This window comes from Mustela nigripes, chromosome 5 (genome assembly GCF_022355385.1).
Source record: "Mustela nigripes isolate SB6536 chromosome 5, MUSNIG.SB6536, whole genome shotgun sequence".
NCBI lineage: Eukaryota > Metazoa > Chordata > Mammalia > Carnivora > Mustelidae > Mustela > Mustela nigripes.
The window spans coordinates 85,774,216-85,802,168 of NC_081561.1; the positions used below are offsets into that span (position 1 = coordinate 85,774,216).

General features: G+C 39.8%; 1 protein-coding gene and 1 long non-coding RNA gene across 2 annotated transcripts; one reads left to right on the top strand and one right to left on the bottom strand.

Moving 5' to 3' along the window:
- Positions 1-120: 120 nt before the first annotated feature.
- IFNGR1 (interferon gamma receptor 1) lies at positions 121-22,886 on the bottom strand. Its single transcript, XM_059400802.1, has 7 exons — positions 22,678-22,886; positions 11,728-11,842; positions 10,445-10,608; positions 8,502-8,671; positions 6,410-6,599; positions 3,467-3,591; positions 121-1,495 (listed from the first exon to the last, which is right to left on the bottom strand). Exons 1-7 carry the CDS (start codon positions 22,760-22,762, stop codon positions 920-922), a joined length of 1,425 nt encoding a protein of 474 aa, XP_059256785.1. The 5' UTR covers positions 22,763-22,886; the 3' UTR covers positions 121-919.
- A 76-nt stretch (positions 22,887-22,962) lies between these two features.
- On the top strand, positions 22,963-24,023 carry LOC132018189 (uncharacterized). The gene is made up of 2 exons (XR_009404473.1): positions 22,963-23,213; positions 23,410-24,023. It is a non-coding gene; the product is annotated as an uncharacterized LOC132018189 (long non-coding RNA).
- Positions 24,024-27,953: the final 3,930 nt, after the last annotated feature.

Consider the following 27,953-nt stretch of genomic DNA (forward strand, 5'->3'; position numbering starts at 1 on the left):
GTTTTAAAGATTAGATATGAATAATTAGAAAATAATTCTATAGTCTTAATGCATGGAAGCGAGCAAATGATTAAAAAATACTAGGTTACTGCCTGAGTGCTTGAATAAATAAGTACAAAATGAATTTTAAAAATACTTTATTTATCAGTCTCCAAATGCAATGTTCCATAAAAAGACATATATGTTTCTATTTACATATTCTTTATTAAGTCTATTGATTTGAATTAGAAATTAAATTCAATATGGGGAAGTTTTCAGGATTTCTTCTGAAAGTGAGCATTTAAAAATACTACGTATAAAAAAAATACTATATACATAGGGGCGCCTGGATGGCTCAGTCCGTTAAGCATCTGACTCTTGATTTCAGCTCAGGTTATGGCTTCAGGGTCATGGGATCAAGCCCCACATCAGATTCTGTGCTGGGTGTGGACCTTGCCTAAGATTCTCTTGCTCTCCCTCGACCTCTCATCACCCCTTACTCCTGCTCTCATGCTCTATTAAAAAAAACATATATATATGTATATATATATATACACACACACTATATACATAGACTTCCAAAAACAAATATGCTGAGGTACAGAGAAGAAAAAAAATCTATTCTAGGTCTTGGAAGTGATTGGAAAGGACCCTAGGCTATCTCACCTACTATCATAGGAAGGAGGGTTCTTACGAGTTTTCACTAACAGCCCACCTAGATGGAAAATTCCAACTGTGACAATGTTTTTTTTTTTTTTTTTTCCAAAGCCTCTGCAGTTTTCAGACCAATTATAACAGTGCCACTTTATGTAAACCCAGATACTCTTCTTTGGTTAATATTGACAAAGATACAATTTCTGAAAGGTGATCCTTTCAGGAAATAAAGAGGAAAACCTACATGGGAAAAGCCGATTCTTCAAAGTAGGCACATCTTCGTTGATTAGGAAAACTCTTTGGAATCTGCTGTCGGTCTGTAACCAATCAAGGACTCCTTACCACCTTCATCCACAAGCAGATCCACTAACACATGCGGCTTATCGTAACCAAAGGAGGTGGTAGTGTTTCTCAGCACTACGGACTCCTGTCCTTCAGTCTTTATTTCAGTTTTATTATTTGGAGGAAATTCTGAGTCAGATAAGAAGCTGTCAGATTCCACAACGCCACTATCGGAACCATTTCTGGAGTGATAGGAGTTTAAGGTGATGACACAGGGTTCAGACTGGTTACTACTTGTATGGACAGAACTCTCTCCCATTCCTGGGGTCAGAGGGCTACCAGAAGCTGTGTCAGGATTATTTTCTTCAGCGGTGACCACTTCGATTTCACTGGAAACGTCTTCTCGGTGTTCTGTTTTTCCTAGGCTGTCTTTAGTGGGCATACTTATAATTGTGGCTGGAGACAACTGGTCTTCCCAGACCATCTTCTCATTTTCTGGGACAATTGGCTGGTAGGTGATGGGTGATACACATTTTGGTTCAGACCTTGCCTCTGAAGAGGCATTTTTTACCACAGACAGCTAAGGGAAGAGAAACCAAAGATTAAAAATAATAAATTATTAAACTTAAGTGCATATCCTTAAAAAGATACTGTCTAAAGGTAATTAATGGGCAATGAAATATACCACTAAATGGCAGATTTACGGTAACAATGTAATAGCATCTGGTGGTTGTCTTTTCTTGCTTTTAAATGAAAATATACTATATTAAGAGCAAGGTTTTTTTAGAATTTTTAAAAAGCCATCCACCATCTAACCATAGGTGTTGCTTTTTCTCCATTCAATTAAAATTAAATAATTAAATCAATTAAAATTTAAATAATTTTCTCCATCACCTCCACATGTATGCATGTCACATGTGTAATGGGAGTACACCTACTTACATAATATTTCACCATTTGCCTTCATAATTATAATTTTTATTAGAATTTTCACTGCCTCATACAATTTTATACTGATGATTAAAGTAATTTCTCTAACAGTGCATATTGAAGTGTTTCGAATTTTTACTAATTCTAGAACATGTTGAAGTGAGTATCTTTACATATCTTTTCATTTAGGAATTTTTTTTTAAAGAATAAATTCTTGGGGCGCCTGGGTGGCTCAGTAGGTTAAGCCGCTGCCTTCGGCTCAGGTCATGATCTCAGAGTCCTGGGATCGAGTCCCACATCGGGCTCTCTGCTCAGCAGGGAGCCTGCTTCCTCCTCTCTCTCTGCCTGCCTCTCTGCCTACTTGTGATCTCTCTCTGTCAAATAAATAAATAAAATCTTAAAAAAAAAAAAAAAAAAAAAAAAAAAAAAAGAATAAATTCTTAAAAGTAGGATTACTAAGTCAAAGGCTGTTGCACTATTTATGGCACTACTACACATTATACCCATTACATGTTTACCTTCCCACCAGAGCTGAATTACTTTTACTAGTATACACCAATTTGACTACTACTGGTACTACTGGATATTCAGGTTCATTTTTCCTTCTCCAGTGGGTATAAAACTGCATACTGCAAGGTTGGTTTGTGCTTATCTACTTACTTATCCTTAATTAGTAAGGACAAATACTACAATTCATACATGAGTTACCTACCACCAATAGTTCTTATTCACTTTACATTAAGGTAGTGTTTTCAAAACAAATTGAAATGTGTCCTTTACACGTTATAGATATTATTCCTGTCCTATTTGATTCAAATAATTACCATTCTGTTAGCTGGAGATGTTCTTTTCATCATACAAAGGCTTTTAGATGTTAGACATTAAAAGGTCAAGCTTCTGGGGTGCCTGGGTGACTCAGTCAGTTAAGCATCCAACTCTTAATTTTGATCAGGTCATGATTTTGGGGTCTTGGGACTAAGCCCAGCATCAGGTTCCGCATTCAGTGGAGAATCTGCTTGAGGATTTCTCTCCCCTACCCCCTGTTCATGCTATCTCCCTCTCAAATACATAAAAAAATCTTTTTAAAAAACATCAAACTTCTGGTCTCACTTGTGGCCATCTTTCCTTCTGCACTCCAACCATAATGGTGCTTCTGTATTTTAGGATTTTCAAAAGCCACACTTTCTTGATGCTGGGGTTTAGCACAGACTGTCCCTTAATACCTCGATAAATGTCTGTCCCTCAAGAAGCTCCTGTATCACTGTCTCTGGAAGGGCCACAATGAAATCCCACCCTCCAACGGTGGACAAAGTCCTCACTGGCACAGATGAAAACCTCTGTGTTTGAACACCGTACACCCACTGAATACTGATCTTCTTCTCCCACTAAACTTTAAACTCCTTAACAGACTTATCCAATTATGCTCTTGTTCTATGCATAAAAAGTACATGATGTGTAGTAAAAAATATGTGGGTTTGGATGTGTGGTAGATCAACCAATCTATGACAGGTGACATGCTGCTGAACGTCATTCTACTTTAAAAAAAATAAGAAAATTATCAAAAGAGTCCAAATAAATGCTTTAGTATATATAATTAAAGAAAAATATTAAAATATGTTACCAAGGACTTGGGTAACATGATGCTTTCCTTCTTACATGGATTCATCTTCTTAGTGTAACAATATACAAATACCAGAATAAGTACTAGAAAAAGCAGAATGGCAACAATTGGAACCCAAACAGAATCTAAAAGAAGGGAAAAAACAGCAAGTTAGAATTAAGACAGAATACTGTTATATCCATGAAATAGTTATAAAGTCTTACTGCTGTTCTTTAATAGATTTGCCCACTGGGTAATTAATACGGTCAGAATCGCAGAGAACCCTTGCCACAGAAGTTAGGCAAGATGAAAAAAGCTTCAGTGCACCTGTCCTAGAAAACTAAAAAGGCTCTTCCCAGCTCTGCAATTTCCTACCTTCTGCACCTACACGACACGAAGTAGCTAACACAGACTTTCATAACAACTTCCTTAAAGCCTCCAACATAGGGTGTTTCCCTAGTTACATTTTTCTCTCCATTAAAAAGCAGAAGAAATTTTAATAAAAATCCATTCTTTCAGAAATAAATTGACAATGTTTATAACTCTTAAAATCATTTAATCCCACTCCTCAGAATTTTGTTTCATTTTGTATTTATTTCAAGACTGCAAATACTTGTAAAGGTAACCAGACATATATACAACACACACGGACAGGAAAGCTGCAGGAATTACGTGTGTGCCTTTAAACGCAAACCAGAGATTATAATTTAGAATAGGAAAGATCTGTTTCAGAGCACATACATCTATAATCACTACAGTGTGATTAATCACTATAGCTCTAATTTTGCTTTTTATTTTCAAAGCACAATCTTCAGTATTCTATTTTCACAGTCCTCTCTTCCAAATGATCATGGTGGTGTTTAGCCTCCTTACTGGCATTTCATTACCTTTCATTTCTATTCCAAAGTTACTTTTTTGGAATAGTTGCTCTGGAAATGATGACTAAATGAGCGTGAGTATAACAGCTATTACAGGATGCAGAAAAATATGAAGTTACTACGACAGTAAAGGTATAATCACTGTGATGAGAAGCAGGGCCTGCTCCTGAGCGTCAGGGCCACCACCATGTGGCCACAGAACCAGCTCAGTTTGTAATTCAGACATTGAAGAAAAAAAAAATCTGGGCATCTGCATTATTTCAAATTTTACGTATTAACTAGGATTTTATTTTTTCAAAATAACCCAATAGCAAGTTGGCATAAAATGCACTGCATTATTTTAAGTCACAAACTATTTGAAACCCTCATGATAAAAGCCTAAAAGTTATTAAGTTTTAGGCATTTGGTCTAATTCTTCAGCCTAGATTCCCATTCTTCCAGAAGATATTTGTAGGGACACCTGGGTGGCTCAGTCAACAAAGCATCTGCCTTCGGCTCTGGTCATGATTCCAGTGTCCTGGGACTGAGTCCCTGTCCCTGCTCAGCAGGGAGCCTGCTTCTCCCCTTGCTTGCACACTCTCTCTCTCTGGCGAATAAATAAAATCTTTAAAACAAACAAACAAACATAACAAAAAAAAAGAAGATGTCTGTATCATAAAATTTTGAGAGGCATCTGGGGGGTCCAGTTGGTTAAGGATCCAACTCTTGGTTTTAGCTCAGGTCATGATCTCAGGGTTAGGAGATAAAGCCCTGCTTCAGGCTCCATGCTCAGCGTGGAGTCTGCTTAAGATTCTCTCTCCCTCTCTGCTGCCCCTCCCATTCATGCTCTCGTCTCTCTCTAAAATAAATAAATAAATTTTCAAAATAAACAAAAATAAAATATATTATAAAAACAGCCTAATTGGAAAATACACCTATACAAAGAGTTATCAAAGCATGCTATCACAGAGAAAATCATAAATAATCTACAAGTCCCAAATTGGGGAACATTAAATAGAATACAAATTCTACACAATGAAATAGCCTGCAGAGATTAAAAAGCAATATTAATAAAGTATATGAATTAAAATGGAAAAATATTTTAAAATATGTACTTAAAGCATTACATAAAATTTTATATACTATATAATACGATCATGGCTATGTAGAAAAAGAGAACAGAATGAGAAAAAAAACCACCAAATTATAACGAAATATTTGGATGGCAAGTCTACAGATAATTTTGGTTTCTTTTCTTTTTTTTTTTTTAAAGATTTTATTTATTTATTTGACAGATAGAGATTACAAGTAGACAGAGGCAGGCAAAAAGAGAGGAGAAAGCAGGCTCTCTGCTGAGCAGAGTCCAATGTGGGGCTCAATCCTAGGACCCTTGGATCATGACCCGAGCTGAAGGCAGAGGCTTTAACCCACTAAACCACTCAGGTGCCCCAATTTTGTTTTTTTCTAGAGTTTTATATTTTATAAATTATTTATAATGACATTTAAATTTTGTTAAGTACCAAGAATAGGTCAAATTTTTGTTAAGGTACCTGACACTTGAAAATACCAATTCTAAAGTTCCATCATATGTACACCCCCCCCCAACACACACACAAAGAAAAGATAATGAAATAAAAGTATTTTTAAATGTTATAAAAATGACCCATAACCTATCAACATTTATTTTCAGATACTAATTTCCAGTGTTTGTCCAGTTCACATCACACATGCCAATGAATATTTCTGCTATTCAGTTTTTAAACTCACCACCCCAACAGAGAACATTCTAATGGATACATAACATCATGCTATACTGAAATAAGTTGCTTTTTATCACTATGTGTAATCCTGAAATGCAGACATCTATGCATGGAATTTTAGATATTATGTTTCTTTCTTCTCTGGGTCATCACACAGCTTTCCAAATTGGTTGTTTTAGATCTCTTAATGCCTGAGAAATGAGTTTATTTTTGCTTTTGGAATTCTTTGAGAAATGCAACCACTGAATATTTTTTTAAAGAACAGAGATTTACTGAAACTGCCTCTTTTCAATTACTCTAGTTCTGTTATCCTTCCTTATATTTAGGAAAAAACGGCAGAAACTTGCCTTTTATGTGGTTATCATCAGAAGTGGTAATACAAAGTTCATCAGACATCTCAGTTTTAACAGACCAATCTTCTGAGAACCCTTCTGCTGAAATACAGTAGTGCGAACTCAGAGAGGACACTGGGATAACAAGGTGGCACTGAGTCTCATTGCAATCATCCTCATTCTCTTCTGACAACTTATACTGAATCTGTATGGGGAAAACAGCAACAATGAAAATGTATGGCTTCTTTTATTCTGCAAAAACAAAACCAGACCCAAAAAAGCACCATTTTTATCCTGATCAAACACTTGAAGGAAACCTATTGGTCAAAGTTGAACATGTCTGCAAACAGTTGATATCAAATAAGAAGTCAATTTGTTATTTTAACACAGCATTATGCTACATATCCATTAAGATGTGCTTTGTAGGGATTACAGATTTAAAAACTCAAATAGCAGTAATGTTCATTGTTAGCTGTTAAAGCAACCAGCAGTCATTAGTCTTGTTCTAATAGTGCTAGAAACTTAGCTGATGAGAGATAAAAGTACCCGTAGAAGAATATGAAAGGGATTTTGCCAAGATCATGGTATCTCCTAGTAGTAGTACACTGAAGGGACAAAGGCAGTCTCTGACAGTTTGTCATTCATCCAACCAGCCAAAGGATGTGCATCCTCTGTGCCAGGGAGTGCCTGAACACGTGAAGGTAGGACAGTGGGGCCGGACCTCAAACAACGTCCCCCAGAGCAGAAAGAAATGTGAGCCAGGAGTCCTGCAAGGGGGCTATTATATGGAACTAGGAATGATCAAACCACAGGGGTGCAAAGAGTCTATGGTGTCAGAAGAGAATTCAAAGGGGGAGATGAAATGCCCGCTCGATAGAAGAATGAGCAGAAATTTGCCCAAGTTGAGAAGGTGGAGAGGACATTCTGTGAGACAGCAATGGTACCTGCAGGGAACAAAGAACCAAAAGCACTTCACCACAGCACAAATAAAACTTAGGTTGGAAAAAATGGGGAGAGGAAGCTGAAAGGACACAAGCGGCTAAATCACGACGGCCTGGTAGGCCATGCCACGGAAGGGAATTTAGGTATGATTTTGTAGCTCTTAGGGATTTGTGAAAAGATTTTAAGGAGTGAAGGAAGGGTAGATGTGTACCTGAGAAGGATGACTCTGCTAAGCATCCAGAGTGATGTTTTAAAATCTAAGTCAGATGTCGCTCTTCCTGCTAAAATCCTTCCGAGACTTAACACCTTCATCAGCATAACGTCAAATCTCTCCAGTGCCCCCAAGAGATGTGGCCCTGGTGACCTCTGACCTCATCTGGGCCTGCACTCTGCCTAGCATGCTTCTGCCAGATTCTCTGCCTAAAACAATCTCCCCATCTAGATCCATGAAGCTCACCTCCTAGAACCCTCCAGACCTGGCTCCAGTAACACCTTCCTTGCTCTGACCATACTACTGAAGATCACTACTGCCCCAACCCCACTGCCCATCCCCTCTCTCTGCTCTGTTTTTCTCCAATCCACGAAGCACTGGAGCAGGGTCTGTACTGCTCACTGCAGTCTGCTGGTCCCAGGGACACACGGTGCACGTGCCTGACAAATACTATTTAATAAAGCAATGGCAGCACTGCAGAGAAGGGATGGATTAGAGTCATTCCCATCCAAGTGTGGTCTGTACATCAGTGCCAGAAGGCAAGTATATCCCCACAGCAGAACCACTAACTTTCTCTTTCAAAAACAAGGATTCCAATTATAGCTTCCTATTATTTTATATCACTACCCATGAGGAAGATAATATTAAAATCATCTTTGTCTTACCAGTGGAGAAATAGGAATAAACAGGTTTAAAATCCTAAAATAGGGCCATGTTGTTAAATGAGGCCAAGGCAAAAGTTAAATGTATTCACTTGCCCAGCATTAGTAATTAACTCCAACAGCAACTCCCCTCAACAACATTTATTTATGTGGTTTTTTCTTACCAACACTGAAGACATGTAAGTCTTGCCTGAGTGTTCATAAGCATTTCACTTTAATTACACTATAGATAGAAACAACTTATGCTAGCAACAGAAAAACAGAACAGAATAAAGGAAATAGAAATACCTACCTTACTTCCATTTATTTTTAAATACACAGTATACGTAAATATGTGACAATAATTTTCATCATATATGGGTATTGGCTTTTTTTCACTTGTATTAACTAAAGGGTGAAATATGTCAATGTTGATTTGGTTTTCCCTCTTTCTAATACCCACTGCAGGTGGTCCAATGTTCCCTGTGGCAGGGTGGGAGGGACACAAAAAAAAGGAGAATCAGCACTGCCCTGGAACTTTATAGTGCATTACACAAAACTGCCCAATTCAATCCGTTAACATACTCTTTCAGTTGTTCTAAGGCAGATCTATGTTTAAACCACTCCACAAATATCTAGAAGATATTCTAAATGTCCTTAATAAAGAAATACTAAATTAATCTCAAGCAGGATGTATTTTTATCTAATAGAAGCTCTCCTTTAACAGCTTAAATGCACTTCTGGTGCTAAAAGTCAACAGGTCACGAATCCTGTTAAAAAACCTTCATGTAACAGAAGCTCTATTAAGTTTTTTCCTTTTTCTGTGGGTCTGCTTATTACAAAGAAAACCTGTTCTCTAAAAAATGTTTCAGAAAAGGCATTTCAGTCACCTTTGAACACTCACTGAAACTCTCTGTATCACCAGTGCTTACGGATGGCTGGCATGAAGGCTCTTAATGAAAGTTTGCTAAATACACTCAATTTTTTTTAATTTAATTTTTTATTTTTTATAAACATAGATTTTTATCCCCAGGGGTACAGGTCTGTGAATCACCAGGTTAACACACTTCACAGCACTCACCAAAGCACATACCCTCCCCAATGTCCATAACCCCACCCCCCTTCTCCCAACCCCCTCCCCCAGCAACCCTCAGTTTGTTTTGTAAGATTAAGAGTCACTTATGGTTTGTCTCCCTCCCAATCCCATAATACACTCAATTTTTATGGTGAAAATCAAAACTAGATATTCATTCATTCAACAAATATTTATTATGTGTCACTCATGCTTGAGACTTTGTTGGTGAACTGTTTGCTTATTCTTCATGTTTTTACTGCCCATTACATGCCAGGCAGGCCTATTTTTATTTGCTAATTTACCCTCAGGGCTTGGTGTACTTCCAAGCACACAGTATGCCCTTGATAAATCTGTATGGGGAAAATCTGACATACAGATGGTGCAGTTAACAGATGACAAAGGCATGGACTTGGGCATAAAACTATTTCAAGGGCATGTAGAGGAAGGGCGTGGAGTAGGCAACTGTCTGAAGAGCAGGAGAAGCCAGGCTGTGGTGGAAGAAACCGCATGTGGAGGCTGAACAAGGAAGGAAGTGAGGTGGATGGCAAGGCACAAGGCCTAGAACACGAGGGAGGAGTCAAGGGACTAACTGCTTCTTCGCCCGGGCGTGAGGCTGTGAGAACTACAAGGCAGGATTTCAGTCACAGAAGAACTGGCCATGACGATTTTGGAGCCTGAGGTGATAACTAAGGTCAGGTATACTGTAGGAATGCACTGCTGGCAGGAGAAAGGGCTAAAAAAATCACTGGGGTTGAGGAGATTATAGAAATCTAAAATTTGTTAATGTATTAAGCTGAGGCCTTGGGGATCAGGCAGAGGGTCGAAGAGGGAAAGCTGTCTTCAGTGCGCATAGCTCAGCAGCGAGTGATGGAGCTGGGGCGGGTGGCAGGGTGTGGTGGTGCGCAAGGGGAAGACCAGCACAGAGTCCACCTAGGCAGCACCAATCCGTGCTTGTAGGGAGTGGAACTGTAATGGTTTAGAAGGGGCAAAAGTGATGGGCACCTCATAGCCCTACTTTGTGAGGCCCAGCGAAAGAATAAGACACAGAGTCCCTAAAGTCCTCCAAAAGTTTCTTGGGCATTGTGATAATTTTTAGCAAGTGCTAATGAAAGCAAACATATACAGAAGATATGTGTAAGTATTTTCAAACTTAAAATTTCAAATTTAAAAGTTCTACTCACCTTGTTTACACAGAATAAATTCTTTTGACTCTACATAGGCCGATTCTTTTTGTCCAAGCCTAGCTTTAATTCTGGCCCAGAGAGAAAGTGATGGATCATTAATTACGGAAAAGATATTACAAAAGTTCTGAGAGGTATTGCAGGCATCAATCCATACTGCATTCCTAAAATGAAGAGGAATAAAGAAGCACAATAATAACTTTTACTGTTAATTTATAAACTCGAATCATCTCTGTTTCTGCTTCATTTTTTTCATTTACAGCATGGGACTGGTAGAAGGAGCTGAACAATAGGCTGAAGAAGCCAGACAAAGTAGGAAGTCCTTACTCTGGTTAGAAGTACTAGAAATTCCTTTACAATAAAGAAGCTCAATTCAAAATACAACACTTAAACAAAGTACATTCCCCATACAATTTTTAAAAATCTTATCTTTAAATAACTCTAGATTCTATTAACATAAATAATCATTACTTGACTGCAGAATCTAAGACATTGCACAAACTCCTGACACTTGTCAGAAATATTTTGAAGATTTCATCTTTCTACTCAACAATACATTCACTATGGAAAGTAAGAGGACATCATTTTATTTTTTTAAACATTTTGTTTTGAGAGAGAGAGAGTGGGGGTAGGAACAGTGGAAAAAGGACAAGCAAACTCCATGCTGACTGCAGAGCCCAACGTGTGGCTGGATCCCAGGACCCTGAGACCATGACCTGAGCCAAAATTAAGAGTCAGATACCCAACCCACTGAACCATCCAGGCGCCTGGCATCATTACTTTTAATACAGAATTGTAAGGTTTATTTGTCATGCCTTTAAAAAAAAAAATCTCTAATTCCTGGGCCACCTGGGTGGCTCAGTCAATTCAGTATCTGACTCTTGATCTGGATGTAGGTCATGATCTCAGGGTCGTGGGATTGAGCCCCAGCCTCTCCCTGTCTGCTGGAGAATTCTATTTCTCTTTCCCTCCCTTGGTTACCACCCTCCCCCCCACCCGCTCGGATACACACGAGCACTCTCTCTCAAATAAACAGATCTTTAAGTCTTAAAAGTTAGTGAGACTCCCCTACTTCAATTATGACAGGAAGAAGAACTAAGAGGCAGGAAGTGCTCTGAAAATAATTAATTTGCCTCCTCAGCACTTCTGGAAATCTACAGTTTAAGAAGTCCTGCCACATGGGAAAGGAAAGATGATGGGAAAGGAAACATAACTACACAGTTATGGAAAGTAAAGAGACCTAGACAAAAACAGAATAAAAAAGATTAAAGAGTAGAACTTACCCATAGGTTTTTACCTGTACAGTAAAAACAGGGGTCTGTGGCATGGTTGGGTAGTCCCAATATAGGACAGTATTAAAGTTATAGGCCTTAATGTTAATATTGGTTGGTACTGGCACTGTAAGAGATTCAAAAAGTAAAACGGACAATTGTAAGAAACCATCATTAACATTAGAAAACCCTATAAAGAGCTATGTTAGCCAAATATGTATTTTGAAGTAAAATTCAAAGGACAAATAATATAATTATTTAAATTGAGATTTATAAAAGTTAATTTTATTGGAAAATGCATAGCATTCTTATTCATTTTAAATTCCTGAGACAACACTGCAGTATGAGGGAAATACAAATATAGTAGAGGCAATAAATCTCTTATTATGTTAGGAATTTTTATAAATAAATACACTGCCCATTGTAATAATAATCCTCAATTCATTTAATAAGCAGAATTTCCTATATTTGATACCAGAGATTGCCTTACAAGGCTAGAGGAGAACTGGCTACCCCAGGGATGGTCAATTTCATTCTAAAATACCCTATAAGCTCATAGCCCTTTGCCTGGTATCATCACACACCTTAGCACCTTTTCTGTAATACAGGAATAGAAACCTAACTTGCCTCCAGGAGCCATCCACCTTGTCAGTTTCATTAACATTACTTTCTGGGGTGTGCAGGGCTTTTTACAAAACATAGTCAATATTCTTACCTTTGCTCTTTTAAAGCATTTCAGAAAATGTCTACTGAGATGTGAGTCACATGAGCGAATAGGCTGAAGTCACTTTAACATCTTGTAACTAGTTATTAAAACTAGCCATTTATTCCCCTGCTCAGGGTAAAAGGTTGTTGTCCACCATCCCTTGGAAAACCATCACACACATACATCTCCCTTTCTCCTTTTCTCTTTTTCTCTCTCCTGCCCTCCCTTCCTTCCCTTCTTTATCAATGAACACGAAGATAAAGAGTTGGCAATCTGACCTCAATTTTAAGATGATTCAATCCTACCTGAAAACCATTATACATAATTTACAATTACAGTTAAGATAAATAAATGAATGGCAATGCGGTCAGGTAACATGGCTTCCAAACATATCATCAGCCTCAAAAACTCCGAGAGAGGCAAAAGTTTATTTATTTATTTTTTTAAAGTTCCCCAGCACAGGACGCCTGGGTGGCTTAGCTGGTTAGGCTTCCAGCTCTTGATTTCAGCTTAGGGTCCTGGAATAGAGCCCAGCATTGGACTTCTGTGCTCAGTGGGGAGTCTGCTTGAGATTCTCTCTCTCCCTCTCAAATAAATGAATATTTTTTTAAAAATGTAAGTAAAAAATAAAAGTCAAAGTTCCCCAGCTATAATCATGATTACTTGGGGGTTATATAAACTGGAACTCTAATAAGAAAAATATTCCCAGGGCGCCTGGGTGGCTCAGTGGGTTAAAGCCTCTGCTTTCGGCTCGGGTCGTGATGCCAGGGTCCTGGGATCGAGCCCCGCATCGGGCTCTCTGCTCAGCGGAGAGCCTGCTTCCTCCTCTCTCTCTCTCTTCCTGCCTCTCTGCCTACTTGTGATCTTCCTCTGTGTGTCAAATAAATAAATAAAATCTTAGAGAAAAAAAAAAAAAAAGAAAAAAAGAAAAATATTCCCTGGGTTGGACATTAAAGAATGTGGGTTTTCCTGGTTATACAACTTGTCACTTCAGATTTCCTAATTTGACACATGAGGTGTTAATTTCATATACCTAAGGTATTTGCTTACTGTTGAAGGAAACACTTACTATATTTTTTCCCAAAACAAAAATTTCAATTTTCAAACCCAAACTGGTACATTCTTTTAATTTATAATTATTTTATACTTGTATTATCTTTTTAAGGCAGAACACAGATCCAGAATTACTTAGGTAAAAAATAGGGACTTGGGAACAATTATTCTACTGCCTTTTTCCTCCCCTTTCTAGTTACTTTTCTCCTTTCAACAGGAGGTGATTTGTGCCTCAGAAGGGACAGGGGGCACTGTCTGGAGACATTCTTGGTTCCCACAACTGGCTGGTAGTGGTAGGGTGCTGCTGGGATCTCAGAAGAGAAGCAAAGGTTGCTAAGTATTCCATAAATGTCCAGGATAGCTCTCCACATTTTGGCAGTCCAAAGTGCCAATAGCACTAACGCTGAGGAACCCTGCTTCATACGTTCATAACTTTAGGAATGTTTTATTATTATTTAGGAGGAAAAACTAACTTAAAAACAGATTTTTTTTTGATAAGCCAATATATTTCATGGCTTGCCCACAATGAATAGCTTTGGTTACTGCCCAACTATCTAACTTGTATAACCACCTACCAAAGAAATGAAATGTGATGATTCGTGCCAAAAGGTTGAGATTATGAAGCTGGGAGGACATCTCACAGATTCAAACACTACACGCATATAATACTCTCTTTCTGCAGCCAGTGATCAGACACCTACAAGTTTTCTATTTATTCTTTCTGAAATAGCTGTTGGTACCTAGCATCTTTGGTTCTCTAAGCAATTTCTTTCCAGGTGAGCCAAAAAGCACTGGTCTGGGAAGATTTAGCCCTAATTCTTCTCTTTTGGTTTTGGTAGAGTTCCCATGGCCTTAACTTAGCAAGGTATATTGGGGCCTCCTTTTTCTAGGTTTCTTTAGGTATGGTTTTGTATGGTTGCACCTCAAATTCATGAAATGATCTAGTCTCAAAGAGTTTATACCTGTGAGGAAGGAATACAAGCCCCCGCCCCCGCCATTTCTCTAGCTTCAAGTCAACATTAATATCAAATAACATTCACACAGGGGCACCTGTGGCTCAGTCAGTAAAGTGTCTGCCTTTGGCTCAGGTAATGATACCAAAGTCCTGGGATCAAACCCATGGCCCCCCTGCCCCATCCCCTGTTCACATCTGCTTGTGCATGCATGTTTTTCTCTCAAATAAATAAACCTTTATTTAAAAAAAAATAGTAGCAGTCACAGATAAACATTATTTTCTACCAGGTAAGAGAGGAAACCAATGCTAAGAAAACTCACAATGAATGTGAACTTCTCTCAAAAGTCATCTCTTAACTTTAGCATCTTTTGCCTCTCTGGAGGGTGATTATTGTCAAACCTCCTGGTCCTGGTTTCTTTTCGTTAAACAGTCCTTCTCTTGGTTCCTCTTTCTAGCTCAGGTCATGATCCCAGGGTCCAGGAATCGAGCCCTTAGTCGGGATCCCTGCTTAGTGGGGAGACTGTCTCCTCCTCTCTCTACCTGCTATTCCTCCTGCTTGTGTGCGCTAATAAATCAACCTTAAAAAAAATAAAATAAAATAAAAAGGGCAAGAAGAAACCACATGGCACCTTCAGCAACAATGGCAACCTCCCTGGCTAGGTAGCTAAGCTCACCAGGCAATTTCCTACTCTTCCTGTTACCAAACGCAACAGTGTTGCTAAACTTTCTGCCTTCCTTGCTTCCAATAATGAGGAGTTCTTCAGTCTTTTAAGTCTCTTAAAAAAAAAAAAAAAAAAAATCATTCCCCACAGGAGTTATGTTTTTACTATATAGATTCAGGTTGAGATTCCTATATTTGAGGAAAAGGCATATAGAATATTAAGTAAAGTGCATTTCCATTTAAGAGGAGATTACTGAATCATGGTTCTAAAACCACAAAGTAGGCTTGCACATTAGATTTGATTCTAATGTGAATCAAATGATATTTCCCCTAGTTTAAATTAAAACTTGACCTGGTTAGACTAGAACTGGGTTTAAATCACAGCTTTCAAAGTAATCAGAACAGGTCGTGGGAGGAGGAGGTCTCAGTGGATACTTACAGACTTTACCATTCTATTAAAGGAGAAACTTCGAATATATACACCAAAGGATGTAACCTGTGGTTTTAATGTTACCAGAAGAGAAACCATGTGGTTATTACACATCTGCCTTTGTCATTATTTGACAAACTCGCAGGATAGAAAAATTTTCTACTGTTTTAGAATTTTGTGACCTAAAGTTTAATTTGTTTTGTATTCAAATTAAAATAATTAAGGCTTACAGCAAACTTCTATTCAAAATAAATTTACCTTATGTCAATAAAAATATATGTAGAAATAGCAAGAAAGGATTAGCTGTGGAGTTTAAGGAAAGATCCTACTAGAGTATCTCATCAAATAAAATAATCTTACAGATTTCTCCATCTCTTGAAAATGATACAGATAGTTTTCTGTAACTCACAGTGCTTCAGCAATGAGTTCCGTTATTTGGTGCATGCTACCTAAAATAATAATTCACTGTTTTCAAATCTGCTTCTCAGAATGTTTCTAGAACACAGCTGAGGTTTAACAAAACCAAACACAGTAAAGAACAATCAGTTTTTTGTAACACTCTACAATGCAGGCGGAGAAAAAGGAGAGTTCTGGTTACAGCTGTTTCCTCTTGATAAACCGGGAGAGACAGGATGTGAAAAAAAAAAAAAAAGAGCAAGGAAGAGGACAAAAAGATTGATGAAGATCAGTATGTGAGATGAGGAAGCAGTGCCACAAGACAGGGCAATGGCGATGTCGCAAAAGACCAGAAAACCTCAGCCAGAAAGAACAGCTCTGCTGTAACTGCTGGGGAAGCAAGGAACCACGGACATGTCCAAATTCCCTCAGCATGGATGATGACCAGAGTATGTGCTGCTGCATGTCCTCCATCCCATTAACTACCAAAGGCACCTGTGCCTCTACTGGAAAAGGGACAGCCACAGAACTCTTCCCTCAATTTTAATAAAATCGCCTGCAAAGACTGGATACATCTACCGCAGAGCAGAGCTCTGAGGTCTGGAGACACCATCTGACAATCCACTTACCCACTTCTCTATGGGAGGGACAAGGTGAGAGGCATAAAGATGTTAACAATAAAGGGGCCAGAAATCGAACTGTTTTGGGGGACTCTAAGCCATCTGACACTACAGCTCAAAAACAAATGCTCCAAATTAAAGCATCCAGACCCTTTTGGGAATGAACAACTCCGAGAAAAGCTCTACCACCTTTCCCCTAGTGAAAGATGCAGGCAGGGCCATGCAGGCAGGGACATTGTTTTTATAAAGGCTTCTTCTTCCATTGCAAACTGAGAAATGGCATGAGAAGTCCAGGGAAGAAAAGGGGGAAATATCAAACCAAGACTTCTGCAATTTCTTTTTCCAAATATATTTATGATCACAATCCATACCTCCTGAATGGTTTTACAGGATTGATAAAATGGCTCTTTTTCTTAATGCCTTCTAAATTTTTCTCTTAGCAAGATGCAGTGTCTTCTAGATTTAAGATGAATAAAGACATTTTGAGAATTCTTGCACATATTTCAAATGTTCATGAAATTTTTTCACTGAAACACTTCAATATTTTGGGGCTTTGAATCATCCATCACATTTTGTGAGATGATACAAAAAGTCTACTTTCTACTTCTATTATTTTCTTACATCTTTACAAGAGATTCAGAGCTAAGGATTCAAATAATAATATTACTATCATAAATAATAAAATAATAAAATGAGTACTCTTCATAAAATAGTTCCTTAGCTGGGTCAAAACTGTTAATATGTCTGCTGTCTTCAGAATCTATTTGGATTTTATCACTCACTCTCTCTCCTAAGTTGTGGAGCCCAGAATAGAAGAGACATGAATGAAGTATTTTCCTTCCTCTTTTTTTAAAAAGAGATGGACATATCAAATAGTGCCTTATATGGAATTTGTAACTAACTAAAAGCCCCCCAAATCTTTTACTCAAACCACCACCAAGTTACAGCTTATCCAATAAACATCTGCTTAGCTACTTCTGACCTAAAATGTATGATTTTTATAAGTGCTCCCATTAATTCATTTTATCTAGTTGGGTGTGCTTGGCACGCCAGTAAACTCTAATTGGACCAGACCCACCTAGTCCCCAAGAAAAGTCCTTTCTCAAGACTAATTCCCATTTGGACTAAGTAACTGCAAGTTGAGCAATGGTTGAGAAATAGGAACTGAAAAACTACAGTCTTTTTTAGTCTATGAAGAACAGGGAAAAGGTAGAACAATTTAGTTGCTGAACCTATTTTAAAATTTCTCATGCTGATTTGGATGAGCTTTTTTTTTTTTTTAAAGGCAACACAATCTCTTCTATACAACTGCAACAATTTAATATTTTAAAATGTATTTGTTGGGACGCCTGGGTGGCTCAGTTGGTTAAGCAGCTGCCTTCAGCTCAGGTCATGATCCCAGCGTCCTGGGATCGAGTCCCACATCGGGCTCCTTGCTCCGCAGGGAGCCTGCTTCTCCCTCTCCCTCTGACTCTGCCTTCCACTCTGTCTGCCTGTGCTCGCTCTCGCTCTCTCTCTGACAAATAAATAAATAAAATCTTTAAAATGTATTTGTTAAAATAAGTAACAGTGGATATTATTGAATGGTAATCATTAATGTGTAAACATTTACTACAAGACAAGCAATATGATCCACATTGTTACACACTGTCTCAGCGAACCAACACAAACCATTCTACGAGGGAGGTGGTATCATTATACATATCTTTACCAATGAAAGAACAAAGCCTTAGAGAAGCTATTTAAAAACCTGGCAATCTAAAAAGTTTTGTTGGTTTTTGTTAACCAACACAAAAACCAACACAAAAAATGTTACTTAGGCATCATCTTTGCGATAGTTTAACAAATTAGAAAATGACCTCCACATATTAATGGGAATTGGAAATTATTATTTTTGGATGACTTCACAAGCATCTAATTCAAGTAGTTTTGCTTGATTTATTATACTATCACAATTATATGATGACCACTGCAAAAATCTGAACAATGCATTAAAGGAAATCAGATCTTTGGAATGGACATGACTGAAATGGGTATCAACATTCTGATTACTATGCCTTTGGATAATCTAAAATAAAGAGATTCCCTCAGTAAGAAAATTTCAAATAAACTGATTCCCTCCTATCAGGAATTCATTTAATTCTGGTTCAATTCTCATTCTGTTTCTCTGTCCAATTACAATGGAACCATTAATTATTCATCAAGTTCACATAACAACTGCACTACTGCTGTATGCTGCCAAATTTTATGAGTGCTCTTTACAAGGGTTATATTTCTCTTTCTTAGGTTTTCCTCTATATAGAACTAAAATGAGGACCTTCTAAAGTCCATATGAATTATGGATCAGAATAAAATGGAAAAAAGAATAAAATGAAGAGGAAAATTATGATTAATAACTTGTTAAATATAATAAAAATGCACTGTCTTAAGTATTTTGAATCTCTAAATACAGAATTCATATAAAATAATGAAAAGTTTAAGAACACCCAGAGCATTTCCTTAAAGTCAGAAAAAAGACTTTCTCCACTTTATCAGTGGAGAAAGCAACTTAAGAGCCCCACGTCTATGTGAAAAAGTACAGTGTGCTCTTGGATACTACTAACACCCAGCGTGGAAGAGCAAACAGCTGAAGGCAGACACTGCTTCACTTAAAAATACATATACTACTTTTTACAAATATATATACTACTTTTATACACTTTTTTATATATACTATTTTTATAAAAATATATATACTACTTTTAAAAATATTTATACTACTTTTGTAATAGTAGTATAAAAGTAGTATATATACTACTTTTCATCCAGGTAAAACTGGATGAAAAGCGAAATACCTGATTATTAGACACATGAGTTTATTTTTCCTATCCATTCACTAAGAAATACTAACAAAAGCCTATCACTGTAGCACAATACATTCCCAACCACTTGGGATTTTGCAGAGACTACGTTCTCCTGCCTGCTTCCCTGTTCCTACCAGGTTCCCTCATATAAGATGAACTATCAAGCATATGTGAAACCCAGCACAGTGAGAGTGAACACACTGAGTGCCTTTTTTAAATGTCAGGCACTAGCGAGACAAGGAAGCTGGCAAAGAGCCAGGCATCGGTTATCCTTGTGGGTTTTCAAACTAACTTTAAAAGCATAGGAAACACAACACAAACTAGAGAAATACACTGAAAAGCCTGGACAAATGTACTGAAAATAGAAGGTGCGGGGGGGGTGTCCCACTGGCACTTCTGTTTACAAAATGCCGGGAGTACAAGAGGCCATAGTAGATGTTCCCAGGAGAGCAGACAGACAATACTCCCAGAGCTGGCTTCAAGTATGTGCACACTGTATAATCACAAGGCGCCCGACATTGTTTCAGGTGCTGGGAATACAAAAATGGAAGGTACTGTTTCTGCTTTCAAGGATCATGATTATGTAGCTAACAGTTACTAAGTGCTAGGCACCACTGTTAACTTATCGCATCTCATCTTCACAACTGGTATCTCCATTAATGGATGAGAAATGGAGGCACAAGAATGTCTACCCAGTTTGTAGAGAGGTCAGTGCTACTCAGTAGGGAGCCTGGCAGGTGGGCTCCAGAATCCAAGTTCTTAACCACTCTGCAGACTGACATTACCTAAAGCAAGTTAGTCATCTACAAGGGCAATTACGGTACAAGGACAACTGTGATAAGATCCTGGACTTTTGCACAGGTAGGGGTACCTGGCTTAGGAGGACCCTGCCTGCACTTAGAAGGGCATGGCACATGGTTTAATGCTCTACCTAAACCAGGAAACCTGGCCATCTGCTCTTCTCACATCCAATCACTAACTCCTGCTGACTCTGCCTTTTTTTCTTTTTTTTAAGATTATTTATTTATTTATTTGACAGACAGAGATCACAAGCAGGCAGAGAGGCAGGCAGAGAGAGAGGAGGAGGAAGCAGGCTCACTGCTGAGTAGAGAGACTGATGTGGGGCTCAAGCCCAGGACCCTGAGATCATGACCTGAGCCGAAGGCAGAGGCTTTAATCCACTGAGCCACCCAGGAGCCCCTGCTTTTAAAGGTTTTTCAAACTGCCTTCTCTTCTGCATTTCAACTGCCATTTCCATCGATTCATCCCAACTTAAGCAGGGTCCTAACTGGCCTCCTTCCTTCGAGTCTATCCCCAAAGTACTGTGTAAGATGAACAGGCTTTCTAAATGGCCTAACTGATCCTGCATAAAATCATTTCTTCTTCAAATAATCCATGACCGCCCACCAACTAGAGCAACATATAGTGAGCATATTTATTTTACTGGCCTAGCACCTGTACTTCCTTCAGGAATATTTCTCTTCTGGAAACTACCCTACTGCCACTCCTGGAACATGGTCCTTCCCTTGCAAGCTGGTGCCTGACCCAAGTGAGCAAATCAGAGCCTTCTCCTGGGATTTTGTTAAGACGGCAGAAGCTGCAAGATGCAAAGCCCAAAAGCTGTCCACATCCATGATTCCTGCCAAGTAGGAAAAGCTGTCCGCACCCAGAGTCAGAAATAAGAAATAGTCTTTGCACTTTTGAGTTACTGGTTCAGCTTTCTCAGGCCCAGGGGGCATCTCTACTCTAACTCCTGCTTGGATTCTCTAAGCTAATAAATCCCCCAATTTGCCTAAATTAGCCAATGCTATGTTGCTCTCCTTTGTTGTCTGTTACACATGACAAGCACTTCATTTACTGGGTTCGTAGCTCTCTACATTATCTTATTTCCCCTTATAGCCTCATACATATATTCTACAATGAAACCCTTAGTATTCCATTAATTCAATGTGCTGTTTCACACCTCTCCCTCTGTACACATAAATCTGTACCTCCAGCTCCAACTCTGGGGTTATCATCTTTCTCTGTGAAGTCCTTCCTGATTCCCCGGTCATACCCAGGTACCCCCTATCTTGCTTTCCAGTAGCCTGTGCAAAGGTCCAGGCTCTCATCACAATGTACTGTAACTGCCCTTGTAGATGACTAACTTGCTCTAGGTAATGGCAGTCTACAGAGTGGTTAAGAACTTGGACTCTGGAACCAAAATGCAGGCTTCCTACTAAGTAGCTGTGACTTCTCTAAAAACTGGGCAGATGTCCTTGTGCCTCGATTTCTCATTCCATAAATGGAGATACCGATGAGCACCTACTTTATATGGTTGTTGTGAAAATGAGATGTGATAAGGTAACAGCAGTGCCTAGCGCTTATTAGGTATTGGCAATAGAATCATGATCCTTGAAAACAGAAACTGAGGAACTCCCATTTTTGTATTCCCAACATCTGGAACAATGTCCATCCAAAGGAATGACTAATTATTTGTTTGCCTGCCTCTTAAGAAGCAAGCCAAAGGACAGGTGGATATGAATGCAGCACCCCTAACTGGAGCTCACAAAGGCATAATAGAGAGTTTCGGACTCAGATTTTGCCAAGGGTGCAGAAGGCGGGGCCTCTGGCAACTGCTTACTGTGGATACCGAGCAGACACTCAAGACGATGGGGTTTCCTATGATTTAGGTTTAACACTCTTGAAGAAGAGAGTCACTGATCTCACTGGAGCGCCTAATCACCAGGACAACCAAACTTTGGAAAACATACTCCCTGCATTTATTTCCGGGGAAATCTCAGTGAGCAGGCAGAAATAACACGCTCCGAGGAGCGTAGCTAAGATGCACAGCCTGACAAATCTGCTCCCGAAGGCAGCACCGCACGGCGGCCAGACTTAGACATAAGATGACCAACCACTGCCACTTACGGATTCTCATAACGGGGGAAGAACAACTTCTCTCGTAAGGATTTGGGGTTTACTCTAAGAATATTTAAGTCACGGGGGCTGGCCACACTGTCCAAATCCTGACCGAGAAACTCAATTAAAAATGAATTAAAAGAACTGGAAGACCAAGCTGTTTTGTTTCGGCAACAATGGGAGAGGCGAGAGAAAGGGAACCGAAGTCCGCTGACCGCCGACGCCCGGAATGGGCTCCCAGGCGGCCGCCCACGCAGACGTCCCGGGGCGTCCGGGAACCCCGCGCGAGGTCCCCGGCCAAAGCGGACGCGACCCCGCGGGGCCGTGCTTCCAGACCCGGCGACTCCCTCCCTCGTCCTATCCCCACCCGGCCGCCGCCCCGCCGCGAGCGACGTACCCGAAGGCAGTTCCAGATCCGCGGGGCTCAACTCAGCCCAGCTCTCGGCCTGCAAGACGAGGAGGAGCAGAAGTTGCAGAGCCATGCTGCTCGGAGGTGACTCCGGGAGCGGCCCCGAGAGAACGCGGCGTCCAGCCTACAGCCGGAGCCTCGCGTCACTTCCGGACCAGCCGACCAGCGCTCGGAGGGACGGCTGGGCGTGCGCCTAGTCGCGGGGCCGCGGCGGGGAGGTGGGGCCAGAACCCTGAGGCGGGGCCAGAGCCGGGAGGCGGGGCCAGACGGGGAGGCGGGGCCAGGCGGGGAAGCCGGGACAGAGCCGCGACCAGGGCGTGATCTCGGGTCTGGGGGATGGAGGCTGGGAACCCGGACGTGGGCTGGAAGACAGGATGCGGACTGCCAAACCCGGCGTGGGTTGGGAGGCGAGATTAGGACGGGAAGGCCGGGAGGGGCCGGGTCCAAGGCCTCACGGAGTTAAGGGCGTGAAAGACTGTGGTCGTGACAAGGCTCACAGGTTTATGAGGAACTTGGATCCAAAGGTTAGGTTCTTTCGATGGGGCACCACCTTCCGTGATGATTCTTCCTGTGTTCTGGGGTTGCAGAACTTTCCTTGAAGCCACAACCGAGCCATGGTCCTTACTTTAACCCTGTTCGACTTTGTCATCAACGCGCTTGACAGTTTAGAACAGGAAGAGCCCTAAATGCCTTCTCTAATCCCTGCATTTGTATTTGCAGAAACTGAAGCTTCAGTGGTGAAACGGTTTGTGCAGCCTTCCACAGCCTACATCGAACTAGCTTGGCCAAGAAGTACTTCATCCTTGGAGGAAAAGCAACTTGTGTTATCTTTTTAGCAATTAAATATCACGAAGCGATTTATTAAGAACGTCCTCCTTCCTCCCTGACCATATTAACTCTGCATTTCTCACATTCCTCTTCAGCCCAATGGCCTTTGCCTTCCTAGGGCACTCTAGGCTGTACTCAGATATGTATATGGCTAACTACCTCAGCTGTTTCAAGTATCTTGTTATCATGGCTCTGCGGAAATAGAATCACAACCCAGCTTCTCACTTTACCTTACCCTGTCCTACTATTTTTTCATGGCACTTTCCTCCCCCCCCCCCCATGCTCTGTTACGAGCATATCAATGTTTATTTTCTCCTCCTTCTGGAATGTAAGCTCCATCACCCTGAAATCTTTGGCACTTCGTTGGCACTTGTTGAACAAAAGAATGCATGACTGCGTAGCATTAAGCAAAATTTTAGAGGGAAAAAATTTAAGATGCTGTACATTCTAGAAAGGAATTATTAAAAGGATCATTTTATTTATATTAATAAATCTCTTAGCTCAGATTTCGGCTTGTCCATTTCTTTAACTGAGGCATTATCCAAATAATGCTGACAATAAGGGTTTTCTTTTTTTCCCAGCAGGGTTTTTTTTCTGAAACTTCAATGAATATATGAACCACTTGAAGATCTTGTTAAAATGCAGACTCTAACTTAATTGATCTGATACAGTTGGGCTTTGAGACTCTGCATTTGTAGTGGTATACAGAGAATGCCAGTGCCCTTGGCTCTAAAACCACACTTTGAATAGGGATGCTTTACCTCTATGTAGATCAAGGTTGGGGGAATACGTTGGTATATATGATGCCCACTGTCTTAGTCTGTTTAGGCTGCTTTAACAAAATACCACAGACTGAGTAGCTTATAAGCAACAGAATTTCATTTCTCGAAGTCTGGAGGCTTGATGTCAAAGATCAAAGTGCCAGCATTATCAGGTCAGGGCTGTCTTCTGGGTTGGAGACTTCTAGTTGTGCTCTCACGTGATGGGAGAGGGAGTGAGCTCTCTGGAGCCTCTTTTATAAGGGCACTAATCCCATTCATGAGGTTTCCATCAGGACTCAAGCATTTCCTAAAGGCCACATTTCCTAATACCATCCCCTTTGGGAGTTAGAATTTCAACATATGAGTTTTGGGGGGACACAAATATTCAAACAATAGCACTCACTATATGAAAGATTGCAAGAATGTGAGGATGAATAAGAATTGATCTTTGCTGGAGTAGGACAGAACACGATATTCAATTCAGTTCAGTAAATATTTTTTAGTGGCTAACATGGGTTGGATTACTCATGAAGTAGACTCTGCAGGGGAGTTTAGCATGTAGGACATACTGTTGTGCTCAAGGGTTGAGCAGAGGGAGACACTGATCGGTGATGTCATCCTAACAAAGGCTTCAGCTGGTATGTGCTATGAAGTATGCAAACCCAGGGATTCACAGACCTGTACCCCTGAGGCTAATAACACATTGTATGTTAATTTTTTTAAAAAAGGGCTTCAGCTGTCCGCTTGGAACTGGGATAATCTTTTAGAGGTATCATGAGATGATGTAAGTGGCTGGCCCTTCAATTCCCAACACTGATTGGTTATTGGATACAAAAAACCCCTGTAAGGGGACATGATTTGGGCTTGTCCATTTCTTTAACTGAGGCATTACCCAAATAATGCTGACAATAAAGTTTTTTTTTTTTTTTTTTTTTTTTCCCCAGCAGTACTCCTAACAACAAGGAATGGATGGGGCTTAATCTTCTGTTCTTGAAGGGTATTATGGGCAGAACTTCACAATCTGCATTCACAATAGTGTCTGTCCTTCTGAGGCACATTGTTAGTCACTTGGAGACTAAGGATGTTTATTAATTTACTAAATATTATTGAGAGCCACTATGTATATATAACCCTGTTATACATTGAGATAAAGAGCTAAGTAAGACAGATATGGCCCCTGCCTCCATGGTGCTTATAGTCTATAAGGGATTAAACAAGCCTTCATCAAACTATTACATAAATAAATACTGAAATTGTAGTGATCCTCATCAAGGAGAACAATGGATTTATAAGAGAATAAATTGCAGTTTAGTCTAAGTTTTAAGGAAAATCTTTCTTTTTTTTTTTTTTTAAGATTTTATTTATTTATTTGACAGACAGAGATCACAAGCAGGCAGAGAGGCGGGCAGAGAGAGAGAGGAGGAAGCAGGCTCCCCGCCAAGCAGAGAGCCCCATGCGGGGCTTGATCCCAGGACCCTGGGATCATGACCTGAGCCAAAGGCAGAGGCTTTAACCCACTGAGCCACCCAGGCACCCCTAAGGAAATTTTTTCTTAAGGCACTTATAATTATGCCATGACCTGAAGGATAAGAAGCAATTAGTCTAGACAAAATTGAGAGATTGGTGCTCACAAATTAGTAAGATTAGTAAGTAATGAGTAAGGTAGGAGGATGATCAATAAAATATCTTTTAGGCTCCAATATACAAATCTTATATAGCCACACAGAAAGCAAATGAGCAATGTCAGTTGCCTTGGTAAAAATCTTGTGCCTAAGGGCTAGAGAATATCCCAGTATATGGTGGTTTCTTTATATCCTCTGGTGATATTTTAAAACCAGACCAAACCAAAGCAAACAACATACAATGTAGAGTAAGAGATGGTTAATCCCAAAGCTAAGTAAAAGTTGAAGTGCCACTCAGAGCTAAGGCTGCATTTTGTAGGCTATACTCAACACAGGAAAGTAATAGGACAAATAAAATAACTGAAGATATTAGACAATGATCTAATGAGAACAGAGACTGTGTGTGTGGTACAAACTATGCACTTTTGGCTCCTAGCTATGTGTATTTCCTTCCCTTTTTCTCTAGAGCAAAAATGCTAATTTTCCTTTAAAGGCAGCAGGCTGAAAATTCTGTGGCCAGAGCATTTAGTTCTGAAATCTAATTATTCTATAAATTATAGTTCATGCTCCCCTACCCTCTCACACTTTACCCATGCTTCTACATTGCCTCTTACTTACATTTTCACCATAGTATTTATTACCATCTAAATATAAAAGTAGTGAAATTGTGCTAATTTTTACCAAAGAGAGCAATGGGGTTATTGGAGTATAAGTTCTCTCTCTCTTCCACTAGGAAGTAAGCTCCTTATATTCTTCTCCGCCATATCCCCTGTACCTAGATAAGTACCTATCATTACACCAATATTTATTGAATAAATATATGAATGAACCAAGCAAGCTTGTGAATAGATGGGGGATTGTGGCAGGTACAGTTAAATTTGTGGTTGATTAAGCTATAATTGGGCCACTGATGAGAATTGAGACATTTGTACATCATACTGTTACCAGAGGACTATTAGTTCTTGCCCTTCATACAGCCCTCTTCCAAGGAAAGCTGTCATGCTGACATCTGATCATGTAATGTCATCATATCATCTGATCATATACCTCTGACTCAAAGACAGTTATCCATCAACTACAAAGTCTTTTAGCAGATAGCTTCTCTCAGAGCATTTCCTAAGGTAGATGCCACATGTAAGATGTTGACTGTGGCTGACCTTGTTCACTACCTGACTGCTAATAACCTTGCTCAATATCCTTCTGCCTTGCTGCCTTCCCATGATTAGAGACTGTCAAAGCTCAATACTCACTTTCCCAACCTTCCTGGCAGCTACACATCATCAGATGACACAGTTCTGGTCAATAAGACTTAAGCAGAAGTGTGTGTGTGTGTGCGCGCACGCGTGCATGTGATAGATGCAATGGAAAAACTTGCTAGACTTGACCCTCCCCCAATCTTCTTGCCTTGAATGTAGACACATGATACAGCAGTCACCTTGCAACCATGAGGCAGCAGCTAAAAATGGAAGAATAGAAACATAGAAAGCTTGGGGAGTCAATGTAAGCATTGAGCAGCTGAACCAATGTCTGCAACCACCTACTTCTGGACTCTTGTTATAAGAGAAAATTGAAGTCCTATTGATTTAGGCTACTGTCAGTCTGGTTTTCTGTTAATTAACATGAAATTTTCTCTCACTCTCTGTCAGGTCAACCTAAATCTCTCTCAAAGAGCTGGAATGGACACCACAATGACAAGGAGAATGGCTGGGGGTAAGGAGAAATTAAAAAAAAAAAAGCAACAGACTCAAGAACAGAAAGTCTAACTCCAGACTACTAAGCAAAGAAAATCCCTTACTGAGGGGAGAACAAGAGGCCCCAGTCTGAGAGCAGCAGCAGCGGCCAGAAGCTTGCTATCAAGGCTGTGTACCCTGAACACTTCTCCCTCACTGTGGCCCCTGAGGACTGGCTCACAGCTGACTATTTCCTCTTCTGACTTTGCAGCACATCTGCACCAAAATCAGTGTCTCTGTCCCAGTCATCTAAAAAAGCTCACTTAAGATCATTTCAAGCCATATGTTGTCAGCTTCTTAAAAGACAGATACCATTTTCTTTT